Source organism: Aythya fuligula, chromosome 2, assembly GCF_009819795.1.
Source record: "Aythya fuligula isolate bAytFul2 chromosome 2, bAytFul2.pri, whole genome shotgun sequence".
NCBI classification, from domain to species: domain Eukaryota; kingdom Metazoa; phylum Chordata; class Aves; order Anseriformes; family Anatidae; genus Aythya; species Aythya fuligula.
The window spans coordinates 158,413,258-158,426,986 of record NC_045560.1 but is presented as its reverse complement, the minus strand read 5'-3'; the positions used below and the strand labels follow the sequence as shown (position 1 = coordinate 158,426,986).

At 59.2% G+C, this 13,729-nt stretch overlaps 2 protein-coding genes across 10 annotated transcripts in view; both read left to right on the top strand.

The window, feature by feature from the left end:
• ZC3H3 (zinc finger CCCH-type containing 3) overlaps positions 1-4,040 on the top strand; it is a 120,696-nt gene extending 116,656 nt beyond the window's left edge. For all 9 annotated transcript variants that reach the window (XM_032182927.1, XM_032182933.1, XM_032182930.1 and 6 more), the window contains 2 exons: positions 2,662-2,745; positions 2,833-4,040. In XM_032182927.1, the coding sequence (XP_032038818.1) occupies positions 2,662-2,745; positions 2,833-2,864 (116 nt within the window). In that variant the 3' untranslated portion in view covers positions 2,865-4,040. The remainder of the gene's footprint in view (positions 1-2,661; positions 2,746-2,832) is intronic.
• Positions 4,041-9,399: 5,359 nt separating this feature from the next.
• Positions 9,400-11,463, top strand: MAFA (MAF bZIP transcription factor A). The gene has a single exon (XM_032182771.1). The coding sequence runs from the start codon at positions 10,088-10,090 to the stop codon at positions 10,961-10,963; it is 876 nt and encodes a 291-aa protein (XP_032038662.1). The 5' UTR covers positions 9,400-10,087; the 3' UTR covers positions 10,964-11,463.
• Positions 11,464-13,729: the final 2,266 nt, after the last annotated feature.

The window sequence follows — 13,729 nt, the reverse complement described above, 5'->3', positions numbered from 1 at the left end:
CTCGGCTCGGCGCGGAGGGCTCGTGCACCAGCCCCGCGCCTCTCCTCGGGAGCGCTTCAATCATCGTAATGAAAAAGGGGCTTCTTCGCCCGGCTTTCGCTAACTAGAAATGATATACCTGGGTTCCTGGAAGATGGATTGTGTCGCTCCCGAAACGCAGAGGGGGTGGAAGGGAGGGAGGGAGGGAGGGAGGAGAGGGGAGGGAAGGAGCGGAAGGCGCGCGAGATGCGCCCCGAGATTGATCGCGCCATTTGCAGGATCCGCCGTGCGCAGAGGCAGAAAATGGAGTTGGGTTTGCGGGGCCGACGGCGTGCCGAGGTTCCCCCCCGGCCCCTTTCCACGGGCAGCATCTCCTCTACCTGAAATCGGAGGTGAGAAACCGGCCCCGATTCGCCTGGCTGCCCTTTTTACAACCCACCGTGATTTTATTCCGTCACCGCCGCCGCGTCTTGCCACCCTCGTGGTGATTTTTTGGAGGAAGACTTTAAAAACCAGAGCTCAGCTCCATGGATAGGATAGAACAGAATTCTATAATTGTGGGATTTTAGGAAAATCAGAGCTGGGCTCTGTGCAACCCTGTACAGGAGACAGGGAGTTGATTGCGGTCGATGTAGAAATCAGCTTTGGGTTTGTTTCTTTCCTTTTTTTTTTTTTTTCCCTCTCCCCCGAAAGAAATCTGGATTTCTCCTTCCGTAACAATATTTGCTTTGAATTGCAGAGCGTGGGCTCTCGTGCTGCTTGTAGGAAAATGAGCTAAGGACGTTTCTTCGGGGGAATTGAGCCGTTTGTAGGGTTCCCCTCGGACTGGGGCTGCAATCCTCGCGGGGCAGCGATGGGGAGACGCTGGTCGTCCCCTATCAGGCTGCTTGGGCAGCAGCCCCGCTCCTCTGCTGCCACTTCCCATGGGATTATCGTGCCCATATCCCCAATTTTAGGGATGCTGAGGTCACCTGGAAAATCAGGAGAGCCCTGAGAGGCTCGGCGGGGTGCGGGTGGCTCGCGCCGCCGCTCCTCGAACCGCATTAGGGTGACTGATGGCCGCGGCCGTCGCGGCTGCTCTGCAGCCCTCTGATGTATGGGTGTTATATTAAGGGTGGAAAGGTGCTAAATGAGCCCTCTTTATTTTACATAAATTAGCTCCCGAGCCATGTATCACTGCCACGGCGCCCGGCAAGTTTGGTTACCCAAGTTTAGAAGGGCAGAAGAGCTCGCCGATGCGACCCGACGCTTCCCCGCCGAGGGGACGTGGTGCTCGTGGGCTTCCCGGCGCTCGGATCGGCTTGGGGACACCCCTTTTGTAGGATTTCTGCAACGGGGGTGCTTTGGATGGCCAAAGAGATTAACAGGGGTTAAAACCAGAGCCCGTTGTGTGCTGCTTATTCTCCAGTTTTATGACCAAAACTCCTGGGCGAGGTTTGGGCTGGGTCCTCTCCATCTCCTCCTCTCTCCTCTCCTAAAATCCCAAATGACTTTGAAGTCCCAAATGAGAAGGGACTTCTCCGGGCGGAGAACTTGGTGAAGTTTGGGCTCTGTAGGGGCATCTGGGACCCTTTTATAGGGGCAGCGGGCACGGGGAGGCAGGGTTTGCTTTCCTCCTCTCCCATCCCTCCTTGCTCCTTTGCTTCCAGCTGTTCCTCGCATCTGGCGGGCACCCAAAAAAGCGTTTTTTTTTCCCCTGCTTTTTCCAAGGGCTGGATGGGAAACGGCGCTGGGGGGACTCAACCCCGTGGGGACTCCCTCTGGGAGCAGGGCAGCAGCTGGAAGCCGAGAGCGGAAAGTCCCCGTGAAAACCAAAGCGGAGCTTGCCGGCGGCGGCGTAAATCCCCCCCGGGGGAAGAAGCTTCGCCTTCTCCACCTCCTCCCCGCTCCGAAACAGCAAAAAATCCTCGCCCAGAGCACCTGGAGGGGATGCTCGGGGTGGCTGAGCTTTCATCCCCCCCAGAAAAATCTCAGAGTCCTCGGGACGGGGCCCGGCCGCCAGCAGCAGCGCCGTTCCCAAGCGAATCCCCAAACCCTCCCGGCCTCGAGGCACCAGAATTGGGATTTGCCACGGCCTCGTCACCTCCAGGTGGCAAAAACCCATCGGCTCTGCACCCCCCCAACCCCCCTGGGTGGGTTTGGGTTCTCGTTTTTCCCTCTGCTGCCTCGGATTTGGTGATGGGCGGCTCGGATGCGTGCTCCGGGTGCCTGGGCAGGTTGTGACACCCACCTTATGCTGCAATAACCTTTTTTTTCCCCATAACCATAGGATTTTGCAACCGATTCAGTATTCTGTGGTGGGGAAGGGACCTGTGCACACCCTCATCCCTTGCTGGGGGCTGAGGATGCTCGGAGGGGTTTGGGGAAGCCGCAAGCTCCATCCCAGCCACCACAAAACATCTGGCGAGGAAACACGGCCCCAGGAGAGGGGACAAATCCGCACCAGGAGGCTGGGGACATTTTTGGGGAGCACAACCGGGCTGAGCACCACGGGGGGACACTTGTGTCCTCGAGGTTGGGCTGGCAGGGCCGTGGTGGAGCAGCACCCAGCACGGAGCCAGAAAATCCTCGCCGGAGCCAATTTCGGCTGCGCTCTCAGTTTCGGGGGCACGGCCACCTTTGAGGGAGGAGGAGTGGATGACATTCTCCCGATTTCTCCCTTTTTTTTTTTTTTCCTCCCAGCTGGCACCAAGTGGAAAAGGACCTTGTCGTGGGCGGCCTCGCGGGACCCCGAAAACGCCTCTCAGGAGGAAGGTGGTGGCAGAGGTGAGCTTATCCCCCTCCGGAGGTGGAGCACGAAGCCGGGGCGCCGTGGGACACCTTCCACCTTTATTTTTTCTTTCCTCCTTCCAGGCAAACAGCTACAGATCAAGCCCCGGCTGTGAGCGTTGTCCCCGCGGCAGCCGACCAGCTCAGGAAAAGCCAAAACCAGGCTTCATCGCCTGGCACCTACCTCAGGACCCCGTGCCGGGACGTGGCACCCCCCTTTTTTTTGCGTTGAGTTTTGGGATGTGGTTTGGCCAGGGAGCCCGGCAGCGGCGCGGAGGGAGCGGCGCCCAGTCCGTGTGGCTCAGGGAGGTGGTTTTGTTGAAGCTGTTTTGTTTTTTTTATCATTTTCCCAATAAATTCTCTTTTAAGGTGGTTTATTTAAGGCTGAAGGGCACGCGGGCGCTGCTCGGATGCGGGACCCGAGCACCCTGCGGTCGGCCACGGCCACGTGCCCGCCTCCAGGTTTGGGACAACGAGCCTGATGGTCTCAAGTCATCGTGGTGAGATGTAGCAGGGCGTAAAGCCCCCGCCTGGCTCGGCTTTCCCAAAATCACAGCCCACCTGCATCCATCCTGCTCCGTCCCTTCTCTTTAGGAGTGTTTGGAGCGGAGCCACGTGCCAGGCATCACCACGGGCCAATTCCCTCGCAGCACGCCCGTCCCAGCGGGGTTTTTGCTCTTTTGGAAGACCCCAACCAGCTCTTTTGGGGTTTTGGGAATCCGGACGGGAGCAAAGCAAGCCTCCAGGCTGGTAGGAAATAACCCCGGGACCGCAGCTGCTCCACGTGTCGTGGGTGCATCCTAAATGTCGAGCCGTTGTCCCTGCTGTGGGGTGCATCTAATATCTCACGGCATGGGTGTGATGAGCTGTGCAAAGCTCAGCTCCTGGTGGCCGCTTGCTGGCCAGCCAGTGCTGTGGGGCTTTTTTTTTGCATCCGTGGGTTCAATTTCAGCCCCAAATTCAGTTTGCTTTCGCCCTCTCGGGTGCGATTTTGAGGACGGGGAGGCAGGATTTGCCCACCCGCTGTCCCGAAACAGCAGCCCCTGGGGGCAAACTCGATCTAGGAGCCCTTTGGGGAAGAGGCAGGGCTGCACAAAGCAGGGCTGCGTGCCCCGTGGGGACATTTTCCTGGCTCTGCCTGCCCGTGCCAAAATATTTGTGCACCAAACCCCTTTTTGCTCGCTCCCCACGCGCGCAGCACCCTTCGCCCTGCTGCTGGCAGAGCTCGGCCGCTTTCTTTACACCCCCGAGCCCCTCCTCGGCGTTTCCAACCCGGAGCCAGCTTCAGCAGGCACGGGGGGGTGAGCTCAGGGGGTGCTCGGTGTCCCCGGGGAGCTGGCACCCAGCTGGGCTCGGCCGCGGGGTGGGCGACGAAGCCACCGCGCCGCAGCGGGCTCAGCTGCAACCGCGGCTCCGGCAAGGCTGACGGCTGCGTTTTCACCCCCTCCACGATCCCAAAGGGGGGTTCACATCCCCGAACGAGCTGGGTGAGTGCACCCCACCGACATGGGGTTGTTGTCACCCCATCCACACCCCGCCTGGTTCCTTTTTGGGGTCGCGGGATTTATGGCAGGAAACCTCCCCCCCCCCCCCAATCCCGGTCACGTTTCGCCCCAAGTGCCTGGCGCACGGCTCGGGGCATGGCAAACCACCGAGGGCCCTATTAATTAATTAATGCCTGTCACCTCCCTGGGTTCCTCGTTATGGGCAGCCAGGGGGTTTAATGCCACGTGGAGGCCAGCTGGGGGTGGCCGTGTCCCCAGCATCCCCCCTGGTGTCCCCCCTCCTCGGTGCGGCGGGCAGCGCACGGCGTGTGTACGGAGCTCTCCTCGCCCCGAGCTGTTTTTAATAAAGATGTCATCCCGCCCCCCTCCCCACCTCGTTACCTCCACGTCTTTTATTAACCTGTGCGTTTTGATATTTAAATAAAGGAGTTCCTGCCTGGAAAGCAGCGCTCGTCTTTCAGCGACGTGGGGTTTTGGGGGTGGTTGTAGGGGGGGAAACAGGCACAAATCCCCCTCCTGGCAGAGGGGCTGCACCCCCAAAACCCGAATCTTCCAGCGTTTGGTTTTTAAATTGGCTGAAAAAACCTCCAGGAGGGCTTGGCCAGAGAAAGTTGTTTTAATTTTTCCCATTTTCTAAAAAAAAAAGCTGTTTTTTCTTCATGTGGTGCCCGGTCATGTTGAGTCAAAAACCTAAATTCACCCCAAATCACCCTGGAGGAGACGGCGAAGTCCCCGGGGGTGGCCAGCGAGGGGTGACAGTGGCCGAGGAGCTTTGGCAGCTCCGGTACCATCCCCAGCCCAGGGGCACGAGGCTGCAGCCCCCGTTACCGAGCAGGCTAACGAGGATTAAAGCTCGCACCAAAATAATTAAGCGAGGCAAAGGCTCCGAGAGCCCCGGCTCTGCCGCCCACCGGCGCCTTCCCGGGGAATATCCTAATTTATTTCCAGCTGTCATTAAACCGCTGCTGTGGGGTGATTGATTTTCGAACAGGGATAAATGTGGCCCCTGGAGGGGTGTCACGGAGCCCTGGTGGGTTTTTTGCCCCCTCCCCAGCAGCCCCGATGGCTCGGTGATGGGCACGGGGTGGCCAAAGGTGCCGCGCGAGCCCCACAAGGGACAAACCCCAGGGGACAGCAGCTTCTTGGCAGCGAAGGGGGCCCCGGGGGGGGACACACACGCACACACGGGGCTGTGTTTCTGCAGGGCACACCGTAAACATTTCCTGGAAATCCCTCCCGTGTGGGCCAGGGCTGCTGGCACAGCTCTTGGTCCCCTGCCGGGGAAGCAGGTGCCGGGGGAGCATCGCCCTCGGGCTCGCTTAGCGGGGTGGCCGTCCCCCTAGTCCCATCCCAAAGGTGGGGGGCACAACTCTGGGCAATTTTATCCCCCCCAGGACAAAAATTGTCACTCGGGGATCATTTTTAATCCTCTCTAGGGACCGGATCCTTGCGAGGGGACGAGCACCGAGAGGGTGCCACCGGCCCCGCGGTGAGGCAGGGTGGGCACCCCCCGTTACCCCGATGGGGACGGCCACCTCGTTGTCCCCACGATGGCCACCCAGGGCCACCAGCCAGCACCCCACCTTCTGATTTCACACCCGGGGAAACCGAGGCAGCACCCTTATGGGATCGAGGCGCCCGGCCCCACTCCGAGGGTTAAAGGATCGCCTGAGCTGCCCGCTCTAAAAGCACGGGGTGACGCCACCCCGCCGCCATCCCACAGCCTCCAACCTGGTTATGTCACTCGACCTCCCGCGAGTAAACTTAGATGACCGAGCTGCTCGGCGTGGCGGGGAGGGACGGGGGACGGGGACATGCCACGGGGCCCTCGGCCGCCCCACTGTACCCGGCCGCCCCGCTAAAAATACCCCTCAAGAGGGCAAGCGACGACGGCCCCGCTTGGAGCCCGGCCCGGCCCTAATCCCTCCGTGGCTCTTGGCCACCGTGGGCGGCTGCTGCTAACGCGGATCGGGGCCGGGTGGCCCCTGCGGGAAGGGAGCCCAAAATTTTGGGTGCCCCGAGGGTGTCCCAAGGGTGCCACGGGGCCGTGGTGGCACAACAGCGGGGAGGTGGCACCCACGGGGTCCCCGCATCCTACAGGCGCCACCTTTGGGGTCACAACTGGGCTGCAAAATCTGCTTATATTTTTTTTTTCTTGGTGTTTTTCCCCTTTTTAGGAGTTTAAGGTAGAGGGGCACGCGCGTGGTTTCATTCCCTGCGTTTTCCAAGCTGGAGGAGCGGCGTTTTAATTTCTTTTCTTTCTTTTTTTTTTTTTTTTTTGCTAGGAAATGGAGAAAAAGCGGTTAAAATCCCCCCACAAAAATAAATAAATAAATAAATAAATAAATAAATAAATAAATAAATAAATAATATATTTTTTTTGTACTCCCTGGCTCGGTTTGCTTCGGGTTTTCCCCCAGATTTTCCCTCTCCAGCATCACCTCTGCCCGTAGCCGTGTCCCCCTCCTGGGGTTGGGACAAAGCCTCCAACCCCCAACTCTGTTAAAATAAAACAATTTTGGTAGAAGGAGGATGGGGAAGGGGGCGAAAAGCACCCAGCCCCTCCGGATGGAGCTGGTGGAATAAAAAGGGTCCCGATTTTATTTTATCCCCGCTGTTTCAGGATAAAGGGTTTTTCCTCCTTCTTCCCTCTCCCTTTCCCCAGAAAAAAAAAAAAAAAAAAAAAAAGGAAAAAAGGAAAAAAAAAAAAAAAGAGAAAAAAAAAAAGGAAAAAAATAGAAAAAAAAAGGAAAAAAAAGAAAAAAAAAAAAGAAAGAAAAAACCCTTTTTGCATGAATACAGCCCAAAACAGTCCTTGCTTCTAACCGGGCAGGGCCCTGTCCCAAAGGGACCGAGTGGGTATCGGGGTGCTGGGGGCACGAGGATGGAGGGGACCCCATGGGACGGAGCTTTGGGGTCAGGCTGGGCCGGTTGGGAGCTGGCGGCCCCGTGCCTCAGTTTCCCCCAGTCCCCTGGATATGGGGAGCCCCGGAGACCCCCGTCCCTCGCCCCGCAGCACCCGTTCCCACCCTGACCCCAAACCCTGCAGCCCCCGTGTCCTTCCCCAAGCGGCCTCGTCCCCTCCGTGCTGCAGCCTCGGCAGCCACGAGGTGGCAGGGCTCGGAGCCTCGGGGCCGCATCCAGCCCAGGACCACGGCCTGTAGGGTGCTCAGCACCCCGGCACCCCAATACCCCAACACCCCGACACCCCAGTACCCCAGCACCCCAATACCGTGACACCCCGACACCCCAGAACCCCAATACATCGGCACCCCAACACTCCAGTACCCCGACACCCCAACACCCCAGCATCCCAGTACCCCAACACCCCAGTACCCCGACACCCCAGCACCCCAATACCCCAACACCCTGACACCCCAGTACCCTGACATGCTAACACCCCAGTACCCTGACACCCCAATACCCCAGCACCCCAACACCCCAGTACTCCAACACCCCAGTACCCCAACACCCCGACACCCCAGCACCCCAACACCCCAGTACCCTGACAACCCAATACCCCAGCATCCCAACACCCCTACACCCCAACACCCCAATACCATGACACACCAGCACCCCAATACCCCAGCAACCCAGTACCCTAGTACCCTGACACCCCAGTACCCCAACACCCCAGTACCCCAATACCCTAACACCCCAGTACCCCAACACCCCAGCACCCCAATACACCAACACCCCAACACCCTGACACCCCAGTACCCCAATACCTTGACACCCCAATACCCAACACCCTGACACCCCAACACCCCAGTACCCCAACACCCTGACACCCCAGTACACCAACACCTCAGTACCCCAGTACCCCGACACCCCAGTACCCTGACACCCCAGCACCCCAATACCCCAACACCTCAGTACCCCAACACCCTGACACCCCAGTACCCCGACATCCTAACACCCCAATACCCTGACACCCCAATACCCCAGCACCCCAGCACCCCAGTACTTCAACACCCCAGCACCCCAATACCCCAGCACCCTAACACCCCAACACCCCAACACTCCAGCACCCCAACACCCCAGTACCCCAACACCCTAGTACCCCAATACCCCAACATCCCAACACCCCAGTACCCCGACACCCCGACACCCTGGTACCCCAACACCCCAACACCCCAACAGGGGGATCCCATAACCCATGCTGTCCCTTCCCCGCATCGCCCTTCCCAAAGGTGCCGTCCCGCCTCAGAGCTGCATTTTGCTGCGTTTCACCTGGATTTTACCGTTTTTCCCCCCAATTTGATGGCCTCGAGCTGCCTCGTGCGAAATTCCCACCCATGAGGCGACCCCAAAAATGGGTCCGGCACCTGCTGGGGGCACCCAAAGGCACTGGGGGCACCTCCAGCAGGTGCCGGTGGTCCCTGGGCACCAAGAGTTAATAGGAACAGATTAAAAAAAAAGGTGAAAAAAGCAAGAAAAGGGATCGGGGAGGTTTGGGAAGGGTGCTGGGTGCTCACAGAGCTGGGAAAAGTGGGGTGGGGAAGAGGCTGCGCTCAGTTTTGGGGCCTGGTACCCACGGGAATGGGACAGGATGGGGCGGGAGGTGGTGGCCCTATAGGGAGAGGTGTCTCGGAGGCGGGCGCGTGATTTGGGGTGAATAACCCCAGTTTTGGGGTTTTCCTGTCCTTTTTGGAGGAGGGAGCGGTTTATTCCTGCAGCAATCTGCTTGTCGCTGCTCTCACCGAGCTGCGGGGCTGCAGCCCCGTGATGGGACCGGGGGGGGGGCTCCCCAAAAGCGTCCCCAAGAGGGGGTCCCCAAAAGGGTCCCCAAGGGGGGGGGTCCCCAATTTCCAGCGCCGAGCTGATTGACAGCCGGCCCGGGGGCGTTGCCATGGGGACATGCTAATGAGCCCGCGCATCCTCCTCTCTGATTGGCTGCTGGGGATCAGGCCACGCCCCGGGGGGGCGTTCCCAAGCCCTTCTCCCCGTATATAACGCGGCGGCTCCATTCCGCGCCCGGCAGTGGCAGCGCCGAGCACCGGGGGGGCGGCCCCGGGAGCTTTCGCCCCGGGGTCTTGGGGGAGGGTGGGGGAAAAGGAGGAGGAAGAGGAGGAGGAAAGGGGCAGAGGAAGGCTCGCAGCAGCCCCGGGGGTGGGGCCGGGGCAGGTGCCAGGGGCTGCAGAAAAGGGGGAGGGCAGGACCCTGCCGGCTCCTCGCTATTGCGCTCCGGCCGGAGGCTGGAGAGCGGCCGGTCCCGCACCGCCGGGGCTCCCGTTATCAGGGGACCCCCCCCGGAGGCCGAGCTCCAGAGGAGGAAGAAGAGGAGGAGGAGGAAGGAGAGAGAAAAGCCGTCGGAAGAGGCTCCCGGAGACCGGCTGAAGGCAGCAGCAGCTCAGCCTCGCCGGAGGTTCCCGGAGCGGCGACCTCGGAGGCAGCCGGCGGAGGACGAAGAGCCTCGGAGGAGGCTGCCGGAGCCCGGTTGAAAGCAGCGGGGGAGCCCCGAGGAGCCCCCCCCGAGGCCGGCCTCATCTCGGAGGGGCTGCCCGCCCGGCCTCACCTCGGAGGCTGCCGGCGGAGCCCAGCCTCGCCGGGGGCTCCTTTCTCTCTGCCTCCGCTTCGGAGCCTCCACCGTCGGATCCCAGCCTCGTCGGGGTCTCCTCTCTCCGGAGCCTCCTCATCCTCGCCGGAGCCTTCCCGATCCCTCCCGTCGGCCTCCCCCGTCGGAGGGAGGCCGGCCTCGCCGCCGAGCCCCGCGCCGAGCGGTGGTGCCACGGAGGAGGAGGAGGAGGAGGAAGAAGAAGAAAAAGAAGAAGAAAAGGAGGAGGAGGAGGAGGAGGAGGACAGCACCCTTCGGCCTCCCTCCATGGACTGAGATGGCCTCGGAGCTGGCCATGAGCGGCGAGCTGCCCACCAGCCCCCTCGCCATCGAGTACGTCAACGACTTCGACCTGATGAAGTTCGAGGTGAAGAAGGAGCCGGCGGAGGCCGAGAGGCTGTGCCACCGCCTGCCCGCCGGCTCCCTCTCCTCCACCCCTCTCAGCACCCCTTGCTCCTCCGTGCCTTCCTCGCCCAGCTTCTGCGCCCCGAGCCCCGGGGGGCAACCCCCGGCCGGTCCCCCCACCGCCTCCTCCTCTTTGGGCTCCAAACCGCAGCTGGAGGAGCTCTACTGGATGTCGGGCTACCAGCACCACCTCAACCCCGAGGCTCTCAACCTGACCCCCGAGGACGCGGTGGAGGCGCTGATCGGCGCCCCCCACCACCACCACCAGCACCACCACCACCACCCGCCGCAGGGCTACGAGGCTTTCCGCCCCCCGGCTTTCGGAGGCGAGGAGCTGGCGCCGGGCTCCCACCACCACCACCATCACCACCACCACCACCACCACCTGCGGCTGGAGGAGCGCTTCTCCGACGACCAGCTGGTGAGCATGTCGGTGCGGGAGCTCAACCGGCAGCTGCGGGGTTTCAGCAAGGAGGAGGTGATCCGCCTCAAGCAGAAGAGGAGGACCTTGAAGAACCGCGGCTACGCGCAGTCCTGCCGCTACAAGCGGGTCCAGCAGCGGCACATCCTGGAGAACGAGAAGTGCCAGCTCCAGGGGCAGGTGGAGCAGCTCAAGCAGGAGGTGGCCCGCTTGGCCAAGGAGAGGGATCTGTACAAAGAGAAGTACGAGAAGCTGGCGGCCCGGGGTTTCCCCCGGGAGCCATCCCCGGCAGCCGCCCCCAAAGCCGCCGCCGACTTCTTCATGTGAGCCCGGCCCCTTTGGGGAGGTTTGGGGGGGGATGGAGGGGGAAAAAGGGGGGTGGCTCGGGGGTTTTGGGGAGCATCCCCCGATCCCCCAGCTCGGCTTGAACCGAAATCCTAGTTTTCTTTCGGAAATACGGGGAGGGGGAGCTGGAAATGGAGTGTCCCCCCCCCTCCATACCCGCTGGGGGGGGCGGCGGACCTGGAGCAGCCTGCATGCGGGACGTGTAGGGCGCGCCCCCCCGGCAGCGCCAGCGCCAGCCCGGTGGCTTCTTCCCCCCCCCTTTCCCTTCAGCCCTGCGTGCTTAACACCCCCCCCCCCCTTCCCAGACCTCTCCCCAAATTATCATTAATTTCGGGGTGTCCCCACGGATCTGCCCGGGGGGGCCCCGGCAGCGCTGCGCCCTGCCCGCACCCCGCGCCGCCCTCCCGGCCGGCGAACCTGAGCCCCCCCCTCCCCTCCTTTAACTTATTCACCCCTGTACATATGTAGAAATTAGTTAGTTTTCTGCCTTTTTTTTTTTTTTTTTTTTTTTTTCTGAGCCTATATTTTGCTTGGTGATTTACGGGGAAAAAAAAAAAAAAACAAAAACGACAAAAATCCTTTAAAAAAAAAAAAAACACGAGTCTTAAAGTTTGTATGTAATAGCATGCAAATAATATCCGAGTTAATTTAATGATGTTGGGAAGAAGCCGAATGCACTATATACAGGAATCAATTGGGTTAAATAATACTGTTGTTTTATAGAGATTTAAAATTATCTATGCTCTTAAAAAAATAAAAATAGTGGGGGCGGGGGGGGGGGGAGAGGTAACAATTCTAGGGTGACCTGAAAGGCAATATAGTAATATATGGACTGCAAACGGTTGGCTGCTATCTCACTATGCACCAGATTTATTTATTAACCCTCGGGAAACGAAATATTATTTTAACCTCGGTGTCGAAGGAAGAAAGGAAAGGAAAATGCACATTTATTTCTTGCGCAAAAAGAGGAGGAGGAGGGAAAAAAAAAAAATGAATTCGTGCAATTGCGCTTGAAGCGAAAGCGGGGTCGATCCTGCATGGAGGAGTGGGATGTTGTTTTTTTAAAAAAAACAAAAACAAGTTGCTTATTTAAAAAAGAAAAACCACAAAAAAAATAATCTTAGGGGGTAAAAAAAAAAAAAAAAAAAAAGAAAAAACACAAGGGTTTTGTGGACAAAGCGAGCTTTGGAGCCTGGTGCATTTTAGGTACTGATCGTGCGAAGCGTTTTTAACGACCTGTTGTTTCGATTTGTGACGGTTTTAACGATGTTGCATCAAGATAAAAACTTATATTCAACTAGAGCCTGGGTCGGCTTTTCTCTCAAGCGGGGACCCCCGCAGCCTCGCCTTTCGTTTTGGGATTTCCTTCCTCTTTCCCATTTAGCCCGGTACCGATGTGAACCCTCCCGGGGCGTGGGGGGCTCGGGGAGGGCAAACCCCATGTTTCCCCGGCTCTGCTTTTTGCTTTTCACTTTTCCTGCCTCTCTTTTCCAGCCGGGAACCCACGTTTTCCCCGGCCGATGGGTTCTGGGCTCCCTGGAGACCTCCGTCCCCGCGGCCGACGAAAAGTCACCTTCGCCCCAGCCCGGGGACTGCGGATCCCGTTGGACCCCAGGCTGCCCGACAGCGAGCCGCTGGCTTTGATTTTAAACGGTAATAAATGGCTTTCTTTTTTTTTTTTTTTTTTATTCCCCCCCCTTTTGGCTGCTCCCTTCTGAGTTTTGTAATTAAAAGAGGGGGAAAACTTAAAAACAAGAAACCAACCCTTTCCCTTCTTCATTTTTTGCAAATGTTTTGGGGTTGGCCGGGGAATGCGCGTTCCCGGCGGCTCCGTGCCGCGCTGCTGGAGAGCCCGGGCACAGCCGTGGCCACTCGCTCCCTGCTTTTCCCCGGCTGTTTGTGACAGAATCCTTTCTCTGAAGTACTTCTGAACTTTTTTGTAGGTATATTTTTCATATTTTTCCCCTTATTTTTGCCCCAGGGGCTGCGGCAAGGTTCCTCCTGGCTCCCTCCTTAAATCCGCTTCCCGGGGAGGAGAAGCCCCGTGGCGCTGATGCAGCCCCCCTGGGGCCCCTCTGTCCTGCTTTCCCTGGCCTCTCCGGGCTTTTTGGGACCAGAGGTGTTGTTTTTTATTTAGGATTTTTCTTGGGGGAGCAGCTCAGCTGCTCTGGGTCAGGCTTATTGAGTTTTTGGGATGGGAGCTGGGACACACGGAGGGATCCGCGGTCCTGTGCCTGATGCGCCAGGGCTGGGCTGAAAGCTCTGGGGGGAGGACTGTGGGGTTGCCCACCCCCTTTTCCTATTTTTATTTCGAGCCTGGGAAGTTTTGCCATCCCCACCCCTGCCTCTGCAGCCAGCCCTGCTGCCCTGCTCGGCTTCCATCGGGGCATCGCTTCCTCTCCTCGCTATTTTTTGGGGTGGCTTGCAGCTTCCCGGTGGGGTTCAGCCCACTTCTCTGCACCACCTCTTCCTCCCGGTGTTCCCCCCATACCTTCCCCTCCTCGGCACGTTTCTGAGAGTGTTCCCAGCCATCCTCTTTGTGATTAAATAAGGAGAGTTTGGGGAGGAGAGGAAGGGGTTTGGGGCCAGCGGTTCCCCGCACCGCAGCGGCGCTCGGGGCTGTGTTTGTGCCCCTGGTCCCGGTCACCCTGCTCCGTCCTCGCTCCTCCTGCCCATCTTTCTCTGCTATCCTCATCATATCTATAGGGTTTACGATGCCCCAGCTCTGGTTTTGGGGGAGCTCTGTCC

Coding starts and splice junctions, on each gene's coding strand:
- MAFA (XM_032182771.1), top strand. CDS start 10,088: ATGGCCTCGGAGCTGGCCATGAGCGGCGAGCTGCCCACCAGCCCCCTC.